Source organism: Lytechinus pictus, chromosome 2, assembly GCF_037042905.1.
Source record: "Lytechinus pictus isolate F3 Inbred chromosome 2, Lp3.0, whole genome shotgun sequence".
NCBI classification, from domain to species: Eukaryota; Metazoa; Echinodermata; class Echinoidea; order Temnopleuroida; family Toxopneustidae; genus Lytechinus; species Lytechinus pictus.
The window spans coordinates 56,588,089-56,608,032 of NC_087246.1; the positions used below are offsets into that span (position 1 = coordinate 56,588,089).

The window sequence follows — 19,944 nt, forward strand, 5'->3', positions numbered from 1 at the left end:
AAACAGCTTCGTATAAAAAAATCATATAGAGTTTTTACTGTGGAGAAGTCAATTTTTTTAGTGTTTCTTGGTTATTTCTTTTTACATATAAGAGGCAAATTAAGTTAGTAAGCCCAAGGCCCTCTTTGTATAGTGTTAGGCGGCAGTTGGTGCTCTTTAAGTGAAAAACCATAAAAACCCGACAGAAATTACTTTAGTAAATTTGACTAAATTCGTGGTTGCTGATTGGCTGAAAATACAGATAAGAACTATTTCTCGGTGACAACTATTTTCATAAATACGTCACCAGATGATCGACTTGATCAATGTATTTTCTTTTAGTCTTGTCGAACTAGCTTTCCCAGGTGAGATTGTCAGTCTCCCTTGAACGACGTCGCTCTGGTTACCTAATCGAATATTTCGAACATGTCCAAAATATTCGAGTATCATTATCATTATTACCATCGTCGTCATCACCATCATCATCACCACCACCACCATCATCATCATCATCATCATCATCATCACCACCATCATCATCATCATCACCATCATCATCATATTTCAACACAAACACTGCTTATATATATACGTATATATAAAAGTCTTACTTCATAATATGATTACAAGTGCGTATGTTATTACAATCTTTGTGATGTAAAAATGAACATTATTTTGTTGTAACCTATATGAATGCAGAAGCAAGTAATACTTCAAATTCAAATTATGTAATGTGTTTCAACATCATGTCTCGTTCAAGTTTACATATGCTCGGTCCCAAAGGGCAATGGATAATGGAAATTTAGAAAAGATATGGTCCGTGGAGTTAGCTACTTATTCCATTTTCCTTATTCAAATTAAGAAGTGAGCTACTTATTCCCTTTTCTTTATTCAAACCACTCTCTCTTTATTCAAAATGACTCTCTCCTTAATCAAAACACGAGGAAAAGTGTATTTTGAATAAGGAAAAGTGTATTCTAAATGAGGAAAAGTGTATTTCTAATAAGGAAAAGTGCATTTTGAAAAAGGAAAATTGTATTTTGAATATTAAAAAGAAGTGTATTTTGAATAAGGAAAAGTGTATTCTAAATGAGGAAAAGTGTATTTCTAATAACGAAAAGCGCATTTTGAAAAAGGAAAATTGTATTTTGAATATTAAAAGGAAGTGTATTTTGAATAAGGAAAAGTGTATTCTAAATGAGGAAAAGTGTATTTCTAATACGGAAAAGTGCATTTTGAAAAAGGAAAATTGTATTTTGAATATTAAAAAGGAAAAGTATATTTTGAATAAGAAAGGGTATTTTTAATAATTAAAAGTGCATGTTGAAGAAGGAAAAGTGTATTTTGAATGAGGAAAAGTGTATTTTGAATAAGGAAAAGTGTATTTTGAATGAGGAATAAGGAAAAGGGAATAAGTAGCGAACTCCACAATTTGAATAAAGAATATAAAAGAAAAAGGAAGAAGTAGCTAACTTCACATTTTGAACAAGGAAAAGGAATAAGTAGCTTACTTCATGGACCTAAAAAAAAACACGTAAATAAAAATAAGGGTAAATCCACCCCTCTCTTTTGTTCAAAAGTGTCCCATCTCTCTTCTCACACACACCCACATACATTTTTAAAACAAGTGCATACATAGTTACCACGAATGCTTATAGCAATTCCATTTATATGAATTTGGGATAAAAAAGCAGTCAATTTAATGCACTGCTCACAGGCATAGGTGCCATGGACCACTTGGCCACGGCACCCTCCTCACACATAAAACACACGCACCCTCACCTTCACCCACCCACACAGTCTTCCTGATAAATCCTTCCATTTCACCTTTTCTTATTTGACCTGTGAACCATTCTCTGTTTTCTTTTTATATAAATCATCACAATAAAATGGCAGCTGATAAATTACTTTTGGAAATAGGAAAATCATTTATTACATTGTACATAGATATCATTCTGGAATTATACAATTGACAGACAATCAAAAGATGCATAGTAAAACTCACACCATCTACAGAAAATCAAAATCAAGACAAAAATTAAATACAATCAAAGATTCGTATTCTGCTTATTCAGCTAAATCCCATACACAAAGAGTGGCAAAAATAGACCTTTATTTGGGTAGCACCCTTTGATTTTTCTATAGGATTTAAGTTTCATTAGAATACAGGCTAGCAAACAGTGCAGTGACATGAACACAACTAACTACAAAAGCAAGAAAAGATAATAACTAAATATCTGACCAACAATTCATTGTATCATTTCATTATGCATACTGTGAAAGGGCGATATATATTTATTCTTCGAAAAGAATCAAAATCATATCCAAACTATTGCGCACAAGGTGAGCTAAAGAAGTGTTTCAAGTTCTTATCAATAATATACTCATACTTCAATTCACCAGAGCAGAGGCCTTTTTTTTTTATATATCATCTGTTTTGAAAAAAGGTTAAATTATTTTGAGGAATTCAATATATATATAGAGATATTAAATCTTCATCTGTATAATAGGAGAAACATGATTATACATATTCCTAATCATATATTAATTTGACTAAAGGCCCATATTCTCAGGAGGTTTCAATAGTACCATGATACATAACCATGGTTTATGCAGATTTCTTGTATTATTATGGTTCCTTGTTTAGCACCCTTTGCCAAAAGCATGCATTTGATTGGATATTTTTATATTTTTTTAATTAAGAGTGATTATGTAAAAAATAAACACACAAAAAGAAATGGATACTTCATGGTTTAGTACCATGGTACAATTGAAACCTCTTTCGAGAATAACGGTCCAAACATTGTAAATTTGAATAATGTTGAAAGATTCGAAACTCATATTGGTTAAATGTTTGTCTCAGACAGTCACTGAACAATTCTGTGTATCAATATTTTCCTATTACACACAGAGAAGGTGGGGGAAATATAAAACAAATATAAAACAAATCTTAAAACAGGTGATATAAAATCATTGATTTCTATTTTAATATAAATTCATTACAATTGTAACCAAAAAATATGCCATACAAACAAATTGATAAAAACATGCAAAACTATTCCATTGAAGTCAGCCGAAACAAACAATTTTCACTCAACACTCTCTTTTTATTTTTCTTTATCTTAGTGTTATAAAGGAATGCCAATGCTTCAAATTTCTTTCTAATTTGTGTCTGAGTATAATCAATAATTGCCTTATTTCTCTCTTTTGTTATTTCACAAACAAAAATAAGCTACTTGCTCTCCATTCATTATTCAATTACTTTTTCTAAAAGCAGAAAGGAAAAAAATATACATTTATACGTTATGATATTAAAATACATTGTAATAATACTTCAATCAGAAATATCATTTGCTGTGGTAAAAATGTTTAAAAAAAAAATGTTTTTAGAAGGAGACTACAATTCAAAAACCTCTTGTGTTGAACAAGGTGGAACCTTTGCTGGTAATCTGCTCAAAGAAATTGTGGTTATTATGTAGTGAATTGTCAATCTGTAAAAATATCAATCACAGAAAAACACCTATACAGCAAAAGAAACTTCATAATAATAATACAAAGCGAATAAAATAGAGATTACAGAGATTAAATATGTTTCAGAAGCCAGAGAAAATCAGAAAATATATCAAAAATATATTTTGTAAGGTATAGCATTTTTTCTACAAGTAACATTACATATCATAACACAAATACACTTCTTTCAACACAATTCTCTAATTTACAAATCATGTAAATTCAAAATATTTCTGAATGTATTAAGACCAACTTTGAATATATGTCACTTTCAATTACACACAACCGTTTTCCAGAAAAAAAAATCCAGTGTGATGTTTTGAGAAATGGCATTTTTAGGCTCAGTCGTGATTAAATACAATACTATACAGTTTCTACATTTAAAGAGTATGGACTGAAAATGAAATTAATAATCTAGAAAGGAAATTTACTTTGAATAAAATGCGTTGATGACTACGGCTCATACATACAATTGAACAACTTAAATTCTTACATTTTCCTTGGCTATACAGCACTTTTACATGACAGTGAAGAATTTCCTTAATGAAGAGAATGATTAATATTATAATCATATAGACAACAACATGTATATAATACAAGGTGACATTACATTCAATTTTCAATGAATTATAGTGTATGTTTATAAATAATCATACATGATATTTATGCTCCCATAAGAAATGCCTAGTCTAAATGTGTGTGTGTGGGGGGAGTGTATTTGAGTATGAGAGTGTTCTCTGGAGTGTGCTTTATAATTTCATAAAGACAAAAGGGTGCTGCAAGCAACATTTGCAATTATCAACTCAAAAAAATATTATGACTGATCAACTCAAACAGAAAATTAATCCATTCCTGTTGACTGATGCAGACTAGCAATCAATTCAAAGAGATTTATGATTGATTGTATTTTACTTGCAATTAATTGCAATTTTCTACAATGCCACATGTTAAATCTTGTGAAAAGTGCAAAGTTCATTGTATCGCTTAAAAGAGATACTTGTAGCATTGCACTTTTTTCGTTAAGTCATTACCAATATTCTGTACAGTACATAGATGCTGACATGATAGCGAGTATTGACAGAAAGCCTCAACTCAAAAACAGTAATTTAGAGAAAAGTGATGTTCAGTCATTTTCTACCATGCAAATCTCTTCATTACTCAAAATGAAAGCATCTTGTTTAGCTTCTTTTCATGGCTTAATAGCAAACTTTTTTGTTCTAGGAAATAGAATCAATCAATCGGCTGAATTTTCAACAAGACAAGAAAATCATTAAGCATCGCTTAAATCACTGTCTTTGAGTCACGGCCTTCTGTCTTCCTCTATATTGGCTTGTCATTAGAGTCATAAAAATGTTAGCACTTTCCGAGAAAGAGACCAATCAACATATATCATGATACATTCTTCAGTCCACAAGAAAGTTACAAATGGTTAAGTACTTAATATGTATGTATATCATACATAGACATATTTGTGACAATGAAATTTCCTTCCTAACAGATATTGAAATATTGGCACAAGATATACACATCTGGTTCTCTTATCTGAACACATCAAAGTATACGTTACAAGACTTAAACAGTATGAAACATGAAGCATACACAGCTTCAGTACATGAACGTAAAACCAAACTCAAGCCTATTCAAAACTATTCAAAATATGTAAAATAAGTAAAACGTGACACCTACACCACTTTACGACACATCCTTAAAAATATATTTCGACAACGATCAAACAAGCTCTCCATTTTTACTGATTTTTTTTGTATAAAAAAACTATCTACCATTAATCTACAAAATGGCTATGATTCTTTCCTGGATACACTTGTTGCCCCCCCCCTTTTTTTTAATTCAGCTATCCACTACACACGACAATAGAAGGTGCAGGGAATATAATTCTGTACAAATTTAGGTCCTATAGAAGAAATATTTACACCATGTCTTACCAGATATAGATAATAATAATGTTGATTTGCTGAATGTAAGGGATAGTCTTTTTTGTAAATATAAATAACAAAACAATAACCCTAATTTTTAAAATGAGGGGAAAAAGAAGCATCTGCAAGATGCAGAATGAGGACAAAGCAATGTTCTTTCTGAGCCCTCTCACCAGTATAAAATGTCAAATGGTCAAATGTACTCGTCAAAAATAACCACCTCCAATGGCTGACCATGTAGGTCAGAAGTTAGAATACGATTTGGAATAACTTCTTTGATGTTCTAATTCAGAAAGAAACAATCATTGCCTCTCTCTTAATACAGAGATACAAATAATTATCTTGCTTCAACTTGGAAATAAAGTGATCTTTAAGTAATTAATCTCCAATAGTCATTATTTTTTCATAATGAAAGCCATGAAAACAAAGGTCAAATTGAGTCTTTTTGAAGAATTTTTTTCCCTCTGTGTATTTCACAGCTGTCATTTCAACTTTTAAATGTAAATGATTAATTTTACAAATAAATATGAAGAGAACACCAAGAAATCCTTAGTTGAAAAAAAAATCTTTAAGAAGTTATATGTATCCTCTGAAATTCGAAGACAGCTTCATCTTTGCAGACACCAAAATAATCTCATTTAACACTGTTTAAAAGGTTTTCCCCTCACCCCCCTAATATAAACTAATAATACAATAGAAAAGCAAAACATGTCTGATTAACATGTCTAAAATGATCATTAACAAATCATATTGATTGATATCCTAACCCATAGTTACAATTATATATTGTTGAGGGAAGTATCATACACCAGCATGTGCAGAGCCATACAGAGTATGGGATGATGCACTTACTTCAGGGATCCATTTCATAGAGACTTGTTATGCACAATTTCTTTAACAAGTTTACTATCAGCCAGTTAAAATTGAAAGATTTCAGTAGCTTTAAGTTGTTATTGCAAATTTGTTAATATAACAAGTTTTATGAAACAGGCCCCAGAAATGAATTTAACAAAGAATAATGAAGCTCGTCTTCTAATATTACAGAGAAGAATAACTTTGCGAGAAACGAGGACAGAATGAGAAATAATAAAAAAACACAAAATGAGAGATGCAGATAGGACAGAGGTTTTATACCACAGATGGTCTGCAGCAAATCTTATGGCAACATTTTTTTTGTGGGGTGTCAGCCAATCGGCTTGTCCTGAGAGAGAGAGAAAGAGAGAGAGACAGAATAAAGATGGAAAACTGAGAGTGAACGACAGACATATACTCTCTGGAAAAAAAAAGATGATCTTGTACGTTCACGTGTACTCCACACAAAACAGTTCCGAATCTGGAATTCCAGCCTAGCTGGTTGCGCGGAGGCTGAATGGGGCCCATCATTATTTGTTTTTTACTTCCTGTCTAACCCGCTTCGTGACGCGTCCGCAGCACAGGCCGAAGAAAAAGAGAACCCCCACGAAGGAGAGGAAAACCATCACAAAGTAATTATGGGATGGCGAGTTTCGTATCTGATTGTAAAGGTCGAAGAAATTTAAAGCGGGTGCCACCTGGAGCAAGGAAGAAAAGAGAATAAGAAAAAGGCATCACTTGGATGTTTGCTTCAATGTTACACTGAGTAGATCAATATTTTCTTTTTCATTTTCTTCTCCCCGTCTCTCTTTTTCTTTCTCAATTATCTCCATCACCCCTCTTCCCTTGCTGCTTCTTCTCCCCCTCCTCTTTGCACTTCTTCCCCTCCTTTCTCTTTTATCCTCCTAATCCTTCTTCTTTTTATCATTTCCTCTGTATATTTCTTTCTCTTCCCATCCTTATTCATCCTATCCTTTTTACACAATCTTCCTTTTGTCTCTCATTCTTCTTCTTCTTCCACTTTTCCTCCAATATCTCTCTTTATTCCTTTATCCTCCTTTTCCCCTTTCTCTCTGTCTATATTATCTCTCTTTCTCATCCCATCCTAATTTTCATATACTCTTTTAAGATATAATCCTCTTTGCTTTCACATTTCTTAATATCTATTCTTTCTCTTTTCTTACACCTCATCCCTCTTGCAGACTATCCCTACCCCTTTTCCAATCTCTCCCTTTCTCAACACATCCCTCCCGTAAGTCTCCCTCCCCATATAATTTACCTGTCCACCCCCTCCCTCCCCTCCCTCTATCCGAATGCATGCAATCTATGGTACAAAAATTTGCTGCCTGCATGTACAATACAACAAGACAATCATCACATGTGCATTGATGTAAACAGAGAGAAACAATCATGCATGTATAAGCAGTACTTTCCGCCTTCGGATGAGTTCACCAAGCGTATTATGTGTGTACTTAAAATTTGTACATGGCTATTGGGGCTGAAAAGCATAGTAATAAAGGTCGCAGGCATAGTGGTGTAATCAGGTGTGGAAAGCAAAATGCCCCTGTCTATCTTACCTGTGCAGCATATTCCCACATTTCTTTTCTTTCACTTAGCATCCTCTTGCAGTCAGGTTGTAATCTTACTGCTTTTTCATCTAAAGCTTCTAGCAGACACGACATTTCTGAAAATGAAAATGAAAATTAAAATAAAAATCACTGAAATCTAACGACAGAATACTTACTTTATGAAAAATTGTATAATCCCCTCTTACATCTCACTAGATATTTCATTTTTATCAACTAATTTTCACTAAATTCCTTCCACCTAAATATTCACTGACAGTGTTCTGTCTACGTTAGGATCGTAATCATATGCGATCTTTGGGCCATGTTCAGAGTCTCTCAATATAGGACATCAAGAGTGTCATGAATGGACTGAAATGTGCTCAGTTTTAAACTGATCGTGCTCATATGTCAATGTTGTGAGATCACTAGCCAACTGTATTTCTGTCTGTTTGCAAATTTTAGTTACTCCACTGGACCACTGGAGTTATAGCACTGCTTCGGGTTGAGAAGCAAACAATGGTAGTCGTCATAAACAAATATTACAACGCAAATGCAATGATATTTTAACATCATAAATTTATGCAATGAAATTGAGAATTCCTACATGGTTATGATCTCATTTCTATGGTCCCACTTGGTTGATAATATCATAATTTGAAACTTTAATCTATTAACTGTAATTACGTAATTCTTCATTTCACCAGTCCGCCGATTTGCAGGAAATTACACCGATGACCTGCACCATCTGTCAAGCACCGGTGAATTCAACTCAGCCCTTATCAATATGTACCAAAACAAAAGAAATATGAAACTTACGTTGTCCCTGTCCTTGCGGAATTCCTGAACAGTAATGCTTGATGTCTAAGGCACAGGCCTTATAAAGTAGAGGATCAACATGGATATCAGCTAAACCCTCACGGAATAGACCTACCACTTGCTGTTAGGAAAAACACAAGAAAAATTTCTTAGGTAAAATACTCAAATTTTTTGTCTTCTAAAGAGCTCATGTTGTTACTGTCTTGACAATGATACAAACAAATGACTTACAATAATAAGAACTGCTTATATGAATGTATTATATTTGTTGCAAAAAAAAAGTCCATCCAAAAAATGCTCCTATTTCATGGACATCCTTATAACTCAAGTTTGGTACCACACAAAAGATTGTTTAGCAACACTTTGTTACATCATATATGGCATACAATATGTTTATGTTGTAAATTTTCATGTTACATGCATTTGAATGTTGCAAGACTTTGTGTGTATACAAATCTCAAAGGAGGCAAGAAAATGGGTTGGCATCAGAAAAGGTGGTTTGTACCGAGGGGTATTCTTCTCCAGTTCTATATTTGTTGAAATAACTATAAAATCAGTTCAGTAAGGGTAAGTTGAATACATAAGGAAGGTGTTTTGTGTCCAAATTTTGAGTAAATATCACTCTTCTGATGCTCCAAATAATCATTGGAATTGGACGGTGAATACAATCGTTTACAAATGAAAACCTTGCAGTAAGCCAGGTTGAAAATGGCTTGAAGAATGTGGTCACGATGGAGTTAATACAGGCTTGGAACATAACATCAAGTAGTGATACAACATTGCTCTTAAAAAAATTGCTCCTCACCTAATTTCACTGGAGTGATAAGGAGATAGAAAGGATTGTGTAGGGTTTTTTTATTCAGAATCATGAGGGGATTGGGATTGATATTAAGGTAAGGTTTGAAACTCAGGTTTAATGTGTGGAGTTCAGTAGGAGCAATTGTCACAGGACCAAATGTCAAGTAACCCAATGAGCACTGACCTGTTGACACTTTCCATCCTTGATCTCACCAAGGTGAGTTTTGAGGCACTCCTCCACCCTACCAGTGCCTGGGTTATCCATCTCCTCTGAACACTTCTCTTTGATAGTAGTGGAGCAGTACTTGACCAGGTTACGGTCCAGTCGGTAGTCATCTGCGCCTTCTTTCAGAAGCTTCACAATGATAACAAAACATAACAATTACTATTCAAGTTTTGCATGTTTGACAATACCAGAAAGCTTTTATCAACTTAAAGGGGAATCCAACCCAGATAAAAACTTGTTTTTATAAGGAAAAGAAAAATCAGACAAGTTGATAGGTGAAATTTTGAACAATATTGGACAAACAACAAGAAAGTTATGAATTTTTAAAAGTTGTAAATATTGGTAATCACGATACCCATGGAGACTTCAAATTGGCCGCATATGGGATGTCATAGTGATGTAAGGCAAGGACTACTCTTCCATGTACTCCAATACATATTATGGCTAAAATGTCATTTTTCCAAAAAGTTTTATTTCAAATAATATTTTTCTTTCATGAGCACATAAAACAATATACTACCTGGGTTACATTTAGATTACTGCCCCAGGGGAATGGGTACTTAGGAGAAAACCACTAATCCCTGATAATAAAGTACATGGCCTATGGGAAAGTTGTCCTTGCCCCTTGTCATAATTTACTTACTCAGTTGCCAATTTGAAATCTACATAGTATTAGTGATCTCAATTTTAAAGCAGCTATAACTTTCTTATTGCTTGTCTGATTTCTTTCAAACTTTCACCATTCTGTTTCATTTATTTTTCTCCTTCCCAACACAACATTTTATGGCCAAGGCTGGATTCCCCTTTAATCAAAACAGGCTACAAGGATGAAAATTACATATGTACAGGGAGGAATCAAACCTTGTTTCACATTATAATGTAAAATAAGTATTTCATATTACATATAATAAAATACAAATAGAAATAGTGAATGGGTGCTATCATCAGTTCTCTCATTTGCATACTGACAAGAATGTGCCTATAACTGCTTTGTGAAATTAAGATGTCATAAGTTTATTTTTATTTTACATTAGCATTTTCTCTATTTATTGACTTTCAATATGTTGTTGGGGTGGACTTGGCCTAAAAGTAACAACCTTAAACTGAAATGTAAAAGGTCTATGCCTAATACTCACTCCACTTATATGCTGCTCACAGGCTGGACTCAATTTCTGTAAGAGAAAATAAAAACAGACAAAATCTTAGTGCGATTTTTGAAAAGTTAACTAATAATAATGATATCAATTTGAATTTGAAATGAACTCAAATGAATTGTACTGAACCGAAGTAAACTGGATGAACTGAACACATTGATGGAAAGAAAATTATCCAACTCTACTGAGTTGAGTGAAATTGAACAGAACTAAAATTAAACTAAACTGAACTGAGCTGAACTAAAATGGACTGAAATGATCTGAAATAGACTGAACTGAAATGGACCACCTGAACTAAAGTGAGCTGAACTGAACTGACAAGAAAACACAATGCCTTTGGCAACCACCTACAGTTAGCGCAGGCATACGTTGTACTTACAGCTTGTCTCTTGGAGAACTCTCCCCTGAGGCATTCGATGACCTTTCCTTCCATGTTGGTAGGGTCCTTGTTCACTTCTTCGTTGATATCCCTGCAGAACTTGGGGATATCCAACTTGCATGCCTTACGCAGCTGTGGATTCAGCTGGATGTTGGAGTTGCGCTCCATCTGGCGTTTGTTTAGGACCATCCTACATCTGTGGATGGAGAAAACAAAAAAAATGAAGAACTTGATCAGTCAATAATGGGAAGAATAACATAAAGGAGTATTCATCGATGAAAGGACCCAACACCATGTTATAAGGACAAATAAGGATTTTGTCAGTACTGGCAAATTGTCAGAAATGGTGGTCAGTTCTGCAGGCTGTTTCACATAGAGCCGTGTACATAATTCTGAAGTGTTTTTAAGTTTCACTTAACTCTTTGTGAAACTTCCATCAGGGATTGTTTCAAACAAAATACGTCTGAATAAAATCCTCAACAGAGGGAAGCTGATTGCTCTGAACTTCCAATGGTTCTATTATGTCTCAGTTTAATAGGTTTAAAGGATCTTACATTTTCAAAGTCATGATGACATTTCAAAAACTTAAACCTATGTTAAGATTCAATCCACATTCATTCATTATAACAGGAGGCTTACTTTTCATTGTGGATCAACAAATTTCTCCAAATAAAACGCACTAGATATATTTAGTAGAATGATTGATCCCAAGCATAGGGAAAATTAAGAAATAATCACAAAAACTAAAAGATCCCAAGAAAACTATTTGAATAAATTTGTTATCACATTGAAAGAGGAACAAGATGAAGAATGCATGGTGTTGGTGACACCCATTATCTTTAACCAATCCCTGAGGATTAACGCAGAGAAGTGACATTACAAGAGGATGCAACTTGCAGGAATTGTGAAATGGCTTAAGCTGCAACATCCTCTATGTTATTATCAAGATTCTTTTGAGAACTGTCTCACCTTGGTTCTGTATCAGGATCATCCTTGTGCCCTTTAAGGCAGTCAATCAATTTATCAGGGTCAACATCTTTACACTTTAACTGCAAGAACAACAACCAAGAAAAACAAATTAGTTTTAATATGTTAAAAATCATTTTGATATGTGAAGTCTTATGAATCTGAGACAAAGATATTCTCTCCAGTAGACTACTTCACATCAGCCACTCCATGTAAGGTATGAAAATGTATTTTGATATTTATGGTCTAAATTAGCTGGTGCTCCATCAGCCAAAGTTTGCTCAAAGAAGATTGTTTTCGACACCATTTAGATATAAATCACCCAGAGTAGAATTGGATTTATGACCAGCAGGTGTTATGTAATGCCACTGGAAAATGCCTTATGGTAAAAGTCATTATCTCACTTTCTCTGGCCTGACAGTTGCCGGAAGGCTAAGCAAGCATGGTCAAAGAATTTCTGGCTGGTACACCAAGTTTGCTTTCCCCCAAAGATGTCTCTGTTACATGGAATTCCAATGCTTTTTACAAAGTCTGGGGTCAGCAAATAATCCATTCCCATGAAAGCAGACACCCATCTGACTTTAAACTCAATATTCGAGCCCTATTAGCACTCTTTGGGATTACTCACTACTATCTCACACACCTTTAGAGATTCACAACATCCTTGAACGCTCTTTATAAGCAATGTTTCAGTACTCGCACATCCGATCAGAAATTGCTCACAAACGTGATTTCATGTAAAAATCCCTTACAAATTGTGTTTCCAGCATAAAGTCATAAATGTAGGGTTTTCAAAAAGTCAAGTGATAAAAGATAACTAGATGTAGATTCATTATCATCTCAATTAAAAAAAAAACATAGTGGCAAGAGTTTCCCACATAAAAAATGTCTTTGAACAGTATACAACATTGGCGTAACTATCATAAAATGTCAGAATATGGGTAAGAAATCAAGGATAGTTGTAACACTTCATGACTAACAAGTGGAACGCCTCTGGCAGTCTCGCCTGCATTACGCGATTTAATATAGCAGCAGTGCTAACTTTGAAAACTACTATAAAATAATAATTCACAAAAACACCATTCATATAATGACATAATACCACATTCATTGACCATAAATGACATTTGAACGGTGACTTAAGACTTGTCAACTACACCCATGTCCACATTTCATTCACTCTATCCATAAACTTTCAAAGTTATGATGGCAATTCAACAATTACCCCAACATGGCCTAAGATTATTGACCTTAACTGACCTTTGACCTTGGTTTTGTGACCTGAAACTCACAGGGGATGTTCCGTGATACTTGATTACTCTTGAATCCCAAGTTTTATGAACTAGATCCATAAACTTTCATAGTTAGGATGGTAATTTAACAAATACCCCCAACATGGCCAAAGTTAATTGACCTTAAATGACCATTGACCATGGTCATGTGACCTGAAACTCGCACAGGATATTCAGTGGTACTTGATTAACTTAATGTCCAAGTTTCATGAACTAGATCCATAAATTTTCACAAAGTTATGATGGTAATTCAACAAATACCCCCAACTTGGCCAAAGTTCATTGACCCTAAATGACCTCTGACCTTGGTCATGTGACCTGACACTCGAGCAGGATGTTCACTAATACTTGATTAACCTTATGCTGAAGTTTCATGAACTAGGTCCATATAGTTTCCAAGTTATGATGTCATTTCAAAAACTTAACCTTCGGTTAAGATTTTGAAAATAATTCTCCCAACATGGTCTAAGTTCATTGACCCTAAATGACCTTTGACCTTGGTCATGTGACCTGAAACTCAGGCATAATGTTAAGTAATACTTGATTAACCTTATGTCCAAGTTTCATGAACTAGGTCCATATACTTTCTAAGTTATGATGTCATTTCAAAAACTTAACCTTAGGTTAAGATTTGATGTTGACGCCGCCGCCGTCGGAAAAGCGGCGCCTATAGTCTCGCTCTGCTATGCAGGCGAGACAAAAACTGATGCTGTTGGAACTGCATTCAAGGACAATAATGATAACATACCTTGATGGTTTTCTTGCACGAGTGCATGAGAGCGTAATCGATGTCGGGTTTGGCTGCCATTTCTTTCTCCCTGTTGAAGACCTTGACATGGCAGTCGTTGCCCAGTTGTTCCTGGTGGGACCGCAGACACTCCATCATCCTGGCATTTCCCTGGGTCACCTTGGAACAAAGATCTCGGACTTCACTCTTGCATGCTTTCTTTAGCTCAGGATCCAACTTGATATTTTCATCCTACGGAAGCAAACAGGAACGGCATCAAATGATCCTTCAAAATTATACTAGTTAAAAACAATCTTTCATCCTTTCAAGTGAAGATCAAAATCCTCAAAACTGGAAAAACATCCTCTTTCAGTTTTTTTCTTTCCTTTTTGATCCTGTTACTCCTATGTCTCTTCTACATCATCAAGGCCCTAAACTGAGCTCAACTGAGCCCTCATCAACCCCTTTGCATAAATTCAAACAGATTTCCTGACATGATTTGAATTTGACCTTTAAATGACTTTAATTTACCTCTATTTGACCCCTACCTGCCCTCCAATTGGGCCTCATCAGCAACCTCTATTATCCTACAGTAGCTATAAGACATGACCTGAATATGATACTGAAATAACCCTATTGACCCAATCTCACTTCTACATGCCCTCTTCATCATCTCCATTAATCCAAACAAGACTTCAATGAAACCGGAAGGTGGCCCTACATGTCCTGGACATGATCTAATCATGAACTCACTCTGACCGCCTATCAAACCTTTATCTGCCCTCCACCTAACCCTAAACAATACTACAAGATATATATATACAACTAGGTGTTCTCAAATATGATCGCAACATACACCAAACATGACCTCTTGACCCCTATCTGACCTCTACTCTTGACCCCCGTAAAAACTTAAAACTTCATGAAAACAAGGTTTAACGAATTGAAAGATGTCACTTCCATGATCTGAATATGACCCTAAAACGGCCCTACTCGACCCCTTCTGACCTCTTCATGACCTCATACTCACCCTCTGGAGGAGTTCAAACTTGAGTTGCGAGCGACACTCTGGATCTACTGGTGGTTCCATTTGCTTTAAGACACTGTCCCGCACGGCTGAACTAAGGCAATTGATGATGGAAGGTCTGTTTGTGACATAAGAGATGTAGAAGGGGATGGTAACATTGGGTTGATTATCAAGGACAAGCAATTCATGGAGTATACGAAAAAATGATGATGATGACAATGGTAATGATGGTGACGATGATGACAATGATGATCAAGATAATGGTCAAGATGATGAAACAAACTGACAATAATGATGCTGACAATGATGATGAAAATAAAGATGATGATGATAATGGTGATGATGAAACTGATGAAGATGATGATGACGATGAAACTGACAATAATGATGCTGACAATGATGATGAAAATAATGATGATGACGATGATGAAGGTAATGATGATAATGTTGATGATGAAATTGATGAAGATGATTCATAGCATCTGCATGATGCCATATTTCTCTTTAAGCATGGACCTATTACAACTGGACATTTAACGGATCCCCTCCTTTGGACAAAAGAAGGTCCCCGCTAATCCTTTTATAAACAAAGCGCTGACAGCGGACGCTCATCAAGCCAATTGTAAAACACGCTGTCACTGAAGGACAGCAGAAATAAATTGTGCATTGCTCCCACACATTCCGATGTTGTTCGTTCACTTCCAAAAGCAGTACACACAGCAGCGAAATGATCACAGAAACAAGAAAACAGCCTAGCATTTACTTATTTTTTTACGTACATCGCTAACAACCGCTCACAGAATTCATTGCTTTCACTGTGCAGATCAGAATATCAGCAAATGTGAGGAAAGAGGTTAAAAATCCCGCATTTTAGAAGACTAATTACATCGAAAGTCGCACAAATCTTCGCTGGAAATGTGATGTAGATATGGACAAAAAATTTCACAGTACTTAAGAAATTTAAAAAGATTTTTTTTTATGATCGGACGAGAATTGCACAAAATCAATGGCGTAATATCATGCACGGAAAACCGGATGTTAAAAGCGCATTGCACTGTTGGTTATACAAAGCGAACATAATTATCAGAGCTAGAGCATGATCATCTCTAGCCAAAAGAGGGCCTGTGATTTCTTGGTGACGATGATCGGGTTAACATGACTGTTGCATAAACATGCGCAGCGGGCAAGGTCATAAAAACAGCGTTAAGAGAAAAGTTTAACTATTTGACAGCAACTTTGACAGCTGAAAATGGGTGGTGGCCATAAAATTCTCTTGTTGAATGTCCTTTTGTAATAGGTCCATGGTTTAGGGCATTAAAACATGCAAACTCCATCAAATTATCATTCAAACATCTCAATCTTGAGTAAAAGTTTTGAGGAGCTCCAGACTCTTAGGCCCAAATTCACAAAGGTGGTTTTGAAAACCCACGGTTGAATCCATGGTTTATGTTTATTTCCTGTATAAATTACGCTTAATTTAGCACGTATCGGGCGCGTGTATAAAAAATGTCCAATGCTGAAATGCGCTTTTGTCACAGTGCGCCAAATTTACGCCTGTTACTATAGTTATCCACGCTATTTTATTCATGAGTCCACTGTTTGAAGAGTGGACAAAAGCGCACATCAGCATTGGACATTTTTTTATACACGCGCCCGATACGGGCTAAATTAAGCGTAATTTATACAGGAAATCTACATAAACCATGGACTCAACCGTGGGTTTTCAAAACCACCTTTGTGAATTTGGGCTTTAGTGTTCATGGTTGGGTTGTAAATCAATTAGGTACACGGATGATATGATACAAAATCAATCAATCAAACAAATTCAATAAACTGAATTGCACATAATACTGTATTAGCACAGCAGTCTATCATCCGACTGCAAGAACAAAGCCCTTAAATATCAAGATGAGTGTTTGAGAACGACATGTATCTGAACAATACTTACTTATCTCGGCTTCCTTTACATAGTTTGAGTACATCTTTGCGACAGCTCTCCTTGAATTTGAAGGTAAATTGGTAGTCTTTCAACTGAACCTGTAAATTCAACAAAGGAAACGTGTCATCATAAGATTTCATAGTTAATAAATGATATCAAATGCTCAATTTTCACAAACCATGCCACATGTGATCCATTAAATTAATACCTGCAGTTAAATGTTGCACAAAATAAGAATAGTTGTTTTAAGAGAAAAATAGTCCCTGGTGGGTCAGATTTTTTCATTCCAATAATATTATTAATGACTTAACCCTATCTAGGCCGGGGTATTTTGGGAGTTCATATGGGAGCCCCCCCCCCTTGAGATCTCGGCGGTAGACCGCGAGATTGCGCCGAAAATTGGCACGCGGGTTGTCTGGGACATAATCTACAAAATTGTATAGTAATTTATTTCATGCGAATTGCTACCAAGTGATTATGCTAATTTATGCGTAATTAGTATGCGAAATCATACTTTTTCCTCTAACTCCCTAAATAAAGCTCCAAATGTACTTATTTTTGGTATATAAACTCTTTGTGGTGTTCTTAGCAAGTGTACATGAACAAAATTGAGATATCATATCATTTTCTTATGTATTATATTGTTTTCCAATTTCTTATGTATTTTTTTGTTTTTTTTTTACCTTTTGTTTTTCGTTGTTTTTTCAATGAAATTTGTTGGGGACTCTTCTGAGATTATAAAAAGCATAAAATAAATACATTTAGACCAGCAAAACTAAAAATAATCATACATATATGATTTTGGGTTGAAAACACAATTTGCATTGACTTTGTACACAAAATCACGTTTTTGAGCAATTTTTGGTCTGACATGCACTTACATAATGATGCGTAATTTCGGAACCACGTACCCGGGTGACGCAAAATTGGTCTCAAAAGTTGCGCTAGACTTGAAAGTAAACAGTCAGCGAGCGGCGCGGTAAAAAAAAAAATCGCGCTACAAAATTATTGCGCGAATTGTTGAGGGGGGCCTCCAAGGCCCCCCCCCCCCCCCCCGGCCTAGATAGGGTTAAGTAGCCTCATTTCAAGTACTTGAGGATACCATTATGGCAGAGCTGCCAACCTGAAAAAGAACATATCAGTATTTTCAAAGAAATACCGTAGGAAAACACATAAAACTGAAACTCTAGAAATCCATATTTTGCATGAAATCATCAGTATTCTTCTGATCTTTTATTACTAAATACGGAAAATCCATACACTTGGCAGCTCTTTTATGGGTATCTAAAATCAAATAAAAAAAAAAGTATTAATGTATTAGGCCAAAAGGCATACTTTGTGAAACTGGCAATGCAATTATAGAAATCTACTTCAAAGTTATTCCTTGTAACTAGACATGTTGATTTTCACAGATTTACTTTAAAAAATCACTTATGGGGAAAAAAAGTCAATTCATGTTTCACTAGCTTTCATGTTTAATATTTGTGGATCTGTACTGGCCGCACATAAATGTTGTTAGCGCTAACATTGCGCTAACAGAGGCCCTGTTACAACAATGCATATGTACACATTGAAATAAATATTTTGACTTCACAATCCGAAATATAAGACTGTGCTTACTACTAACGCTCTGTTAGGCTAACAATGCTTCTGTGCGGCTGGCACAGATTGTTTGTCATTTTCCACACTTTCAATCTTTCCATCTATCCACAACGTGGAGCGTTGTGGCCCAGTGGATTAGTCTTCGGACTTTGAAACATAGGGTCGTGGGTTCAAATCCCAGCCATGGCGTAATTTCCTTCGGCAAGAAATTTATCCACATTGTGCTGCACTCGATCCAGGTGAGGTAAATGGGTACCTGGCAGGAATTTATTCCTTGAAATGCCAACGCGCTGTAAAAGGCTGCGAGGCTAAAGCCAGGGTAATAATATCCAATTAAGCGCATAGGGACGCATTTGGCAGTGATATGCGCTATATAAGCATGTTGGTATTATTATTATTATCCATCAATCTTCAATCCAGTAATCAATCCTACCCTTCTTCCATGCTACATTCATCTCTCACAATACTTACAAGTTGAAAATGTTCAATGCTTGCTTGGCATTTAGCTTCCATCTCGTCATCATTCTTGTGTTCTATCAGACATTTCAAAGCTTCTCCTTCATCAACTCTCTTAGCTTTCAACTTATCCTGACAGAAGAACAAACATACAATGCTATCAGATCTAGTTTAACTTTCAAACACAGAAGAAAGAAGAATGGAGAAAAATAAGTTGGCCCATAACATAAGTGCAATTCCATAAATTATGTACGTCCAACCCCCTATATGAGGGACCTTCGTGAAATTTTCTGTCTCTGATTTCTTGTTCTTTTGACAGTCTGTCAGTTTATGAAGTGTAGTAAAACTTGAGAAAAATGGAGTCGGACGTACAAAAAGGTTGATCATTTTATGGAATTGCCCATAATGGATATTCTCACAATAAACATAATTTACTGATGATATAGTTATCAAACTTGTATTTATTACTAGTTATCTCTTTAAAGTGTTTGGTACCGCAAAATTGTAAAATAGCCTTAAAAACAGACATACTTAAGCTTTTGGACATGCACTCGTCAGAGTAAAATTGCATGTTCTGTTCATTCATGCGATATTACTCCGATGAGTGCATGTCAGAAAGCTTAAGTATTCAATTTCTAAGGCTATTTTACGAATTATCTCTCTTTTCCATCACCATAACAAAATAAAAAAAATTTTATTGCAACTAAAGCCTTTCCAAA

At 35.1% G+C, this 19,944-nt stretch overlaps 1 protein-coding gene across 1 annotated transcript in view; it reads right to left on the bottom strand.

Moving 5' to 3' along the window:
- Window positions 1–1,883: 1,883 nt before the first annotated feature.
- The window catches only part of LOC129277274 (Golgi apparatus protein 1-like), a 37,895-nt gene continuing 19,834 nt past the window's right edge, over window positions 1,884–19,944 (bottom strand). Inside the window, exons 12-22 of the mRNA XM_064095230.1 lie at window positions 19,241–19,357; window positions 17,177–17,265; window positions 15,232–15,346; window positions 14,223–14,453; window positions 12,186–12,265; window positions 11,217–11,412; window positions 10,820–10,855; window positions 9,642–9,812; window positions 8,660–8,780; window positions 7,853–7,959; window positions 1,884–6,973 (exon numbers count right to left, since the gene is read on the bottom strand). Of these exons, the coding sequence (XP_063951300.1) occupies window positions 6,806–6,973; window positions 7,853–7,959; window positions 8,660–8,780; window positions 9,642–9,812; window positions 10,820–10,855; window positions 11,217–11,412; window positions 12,186–12,265; window positions 14,223–14,453; window positions 15,232–15,346; window positions 17,177–17,265; window positions 19,241–19,357 (1,431 nt within the window). The 3' untranslated portion in view covers window positions 1,884–6,805. The remainder of the gene's footprint in view (window positions 6,974–7,852; window positions 7,960–8,659; window positions 8,781–9,641; window positions 9,813–10,819; window positions 10,856–11,216; window positions 11,413–12,185; window positions 12,266–14,222; window positions 14,454–15,231; window positions 15,347–17,176; window positions 17,266–19,240; window positions 19,358–19,944) is intronic.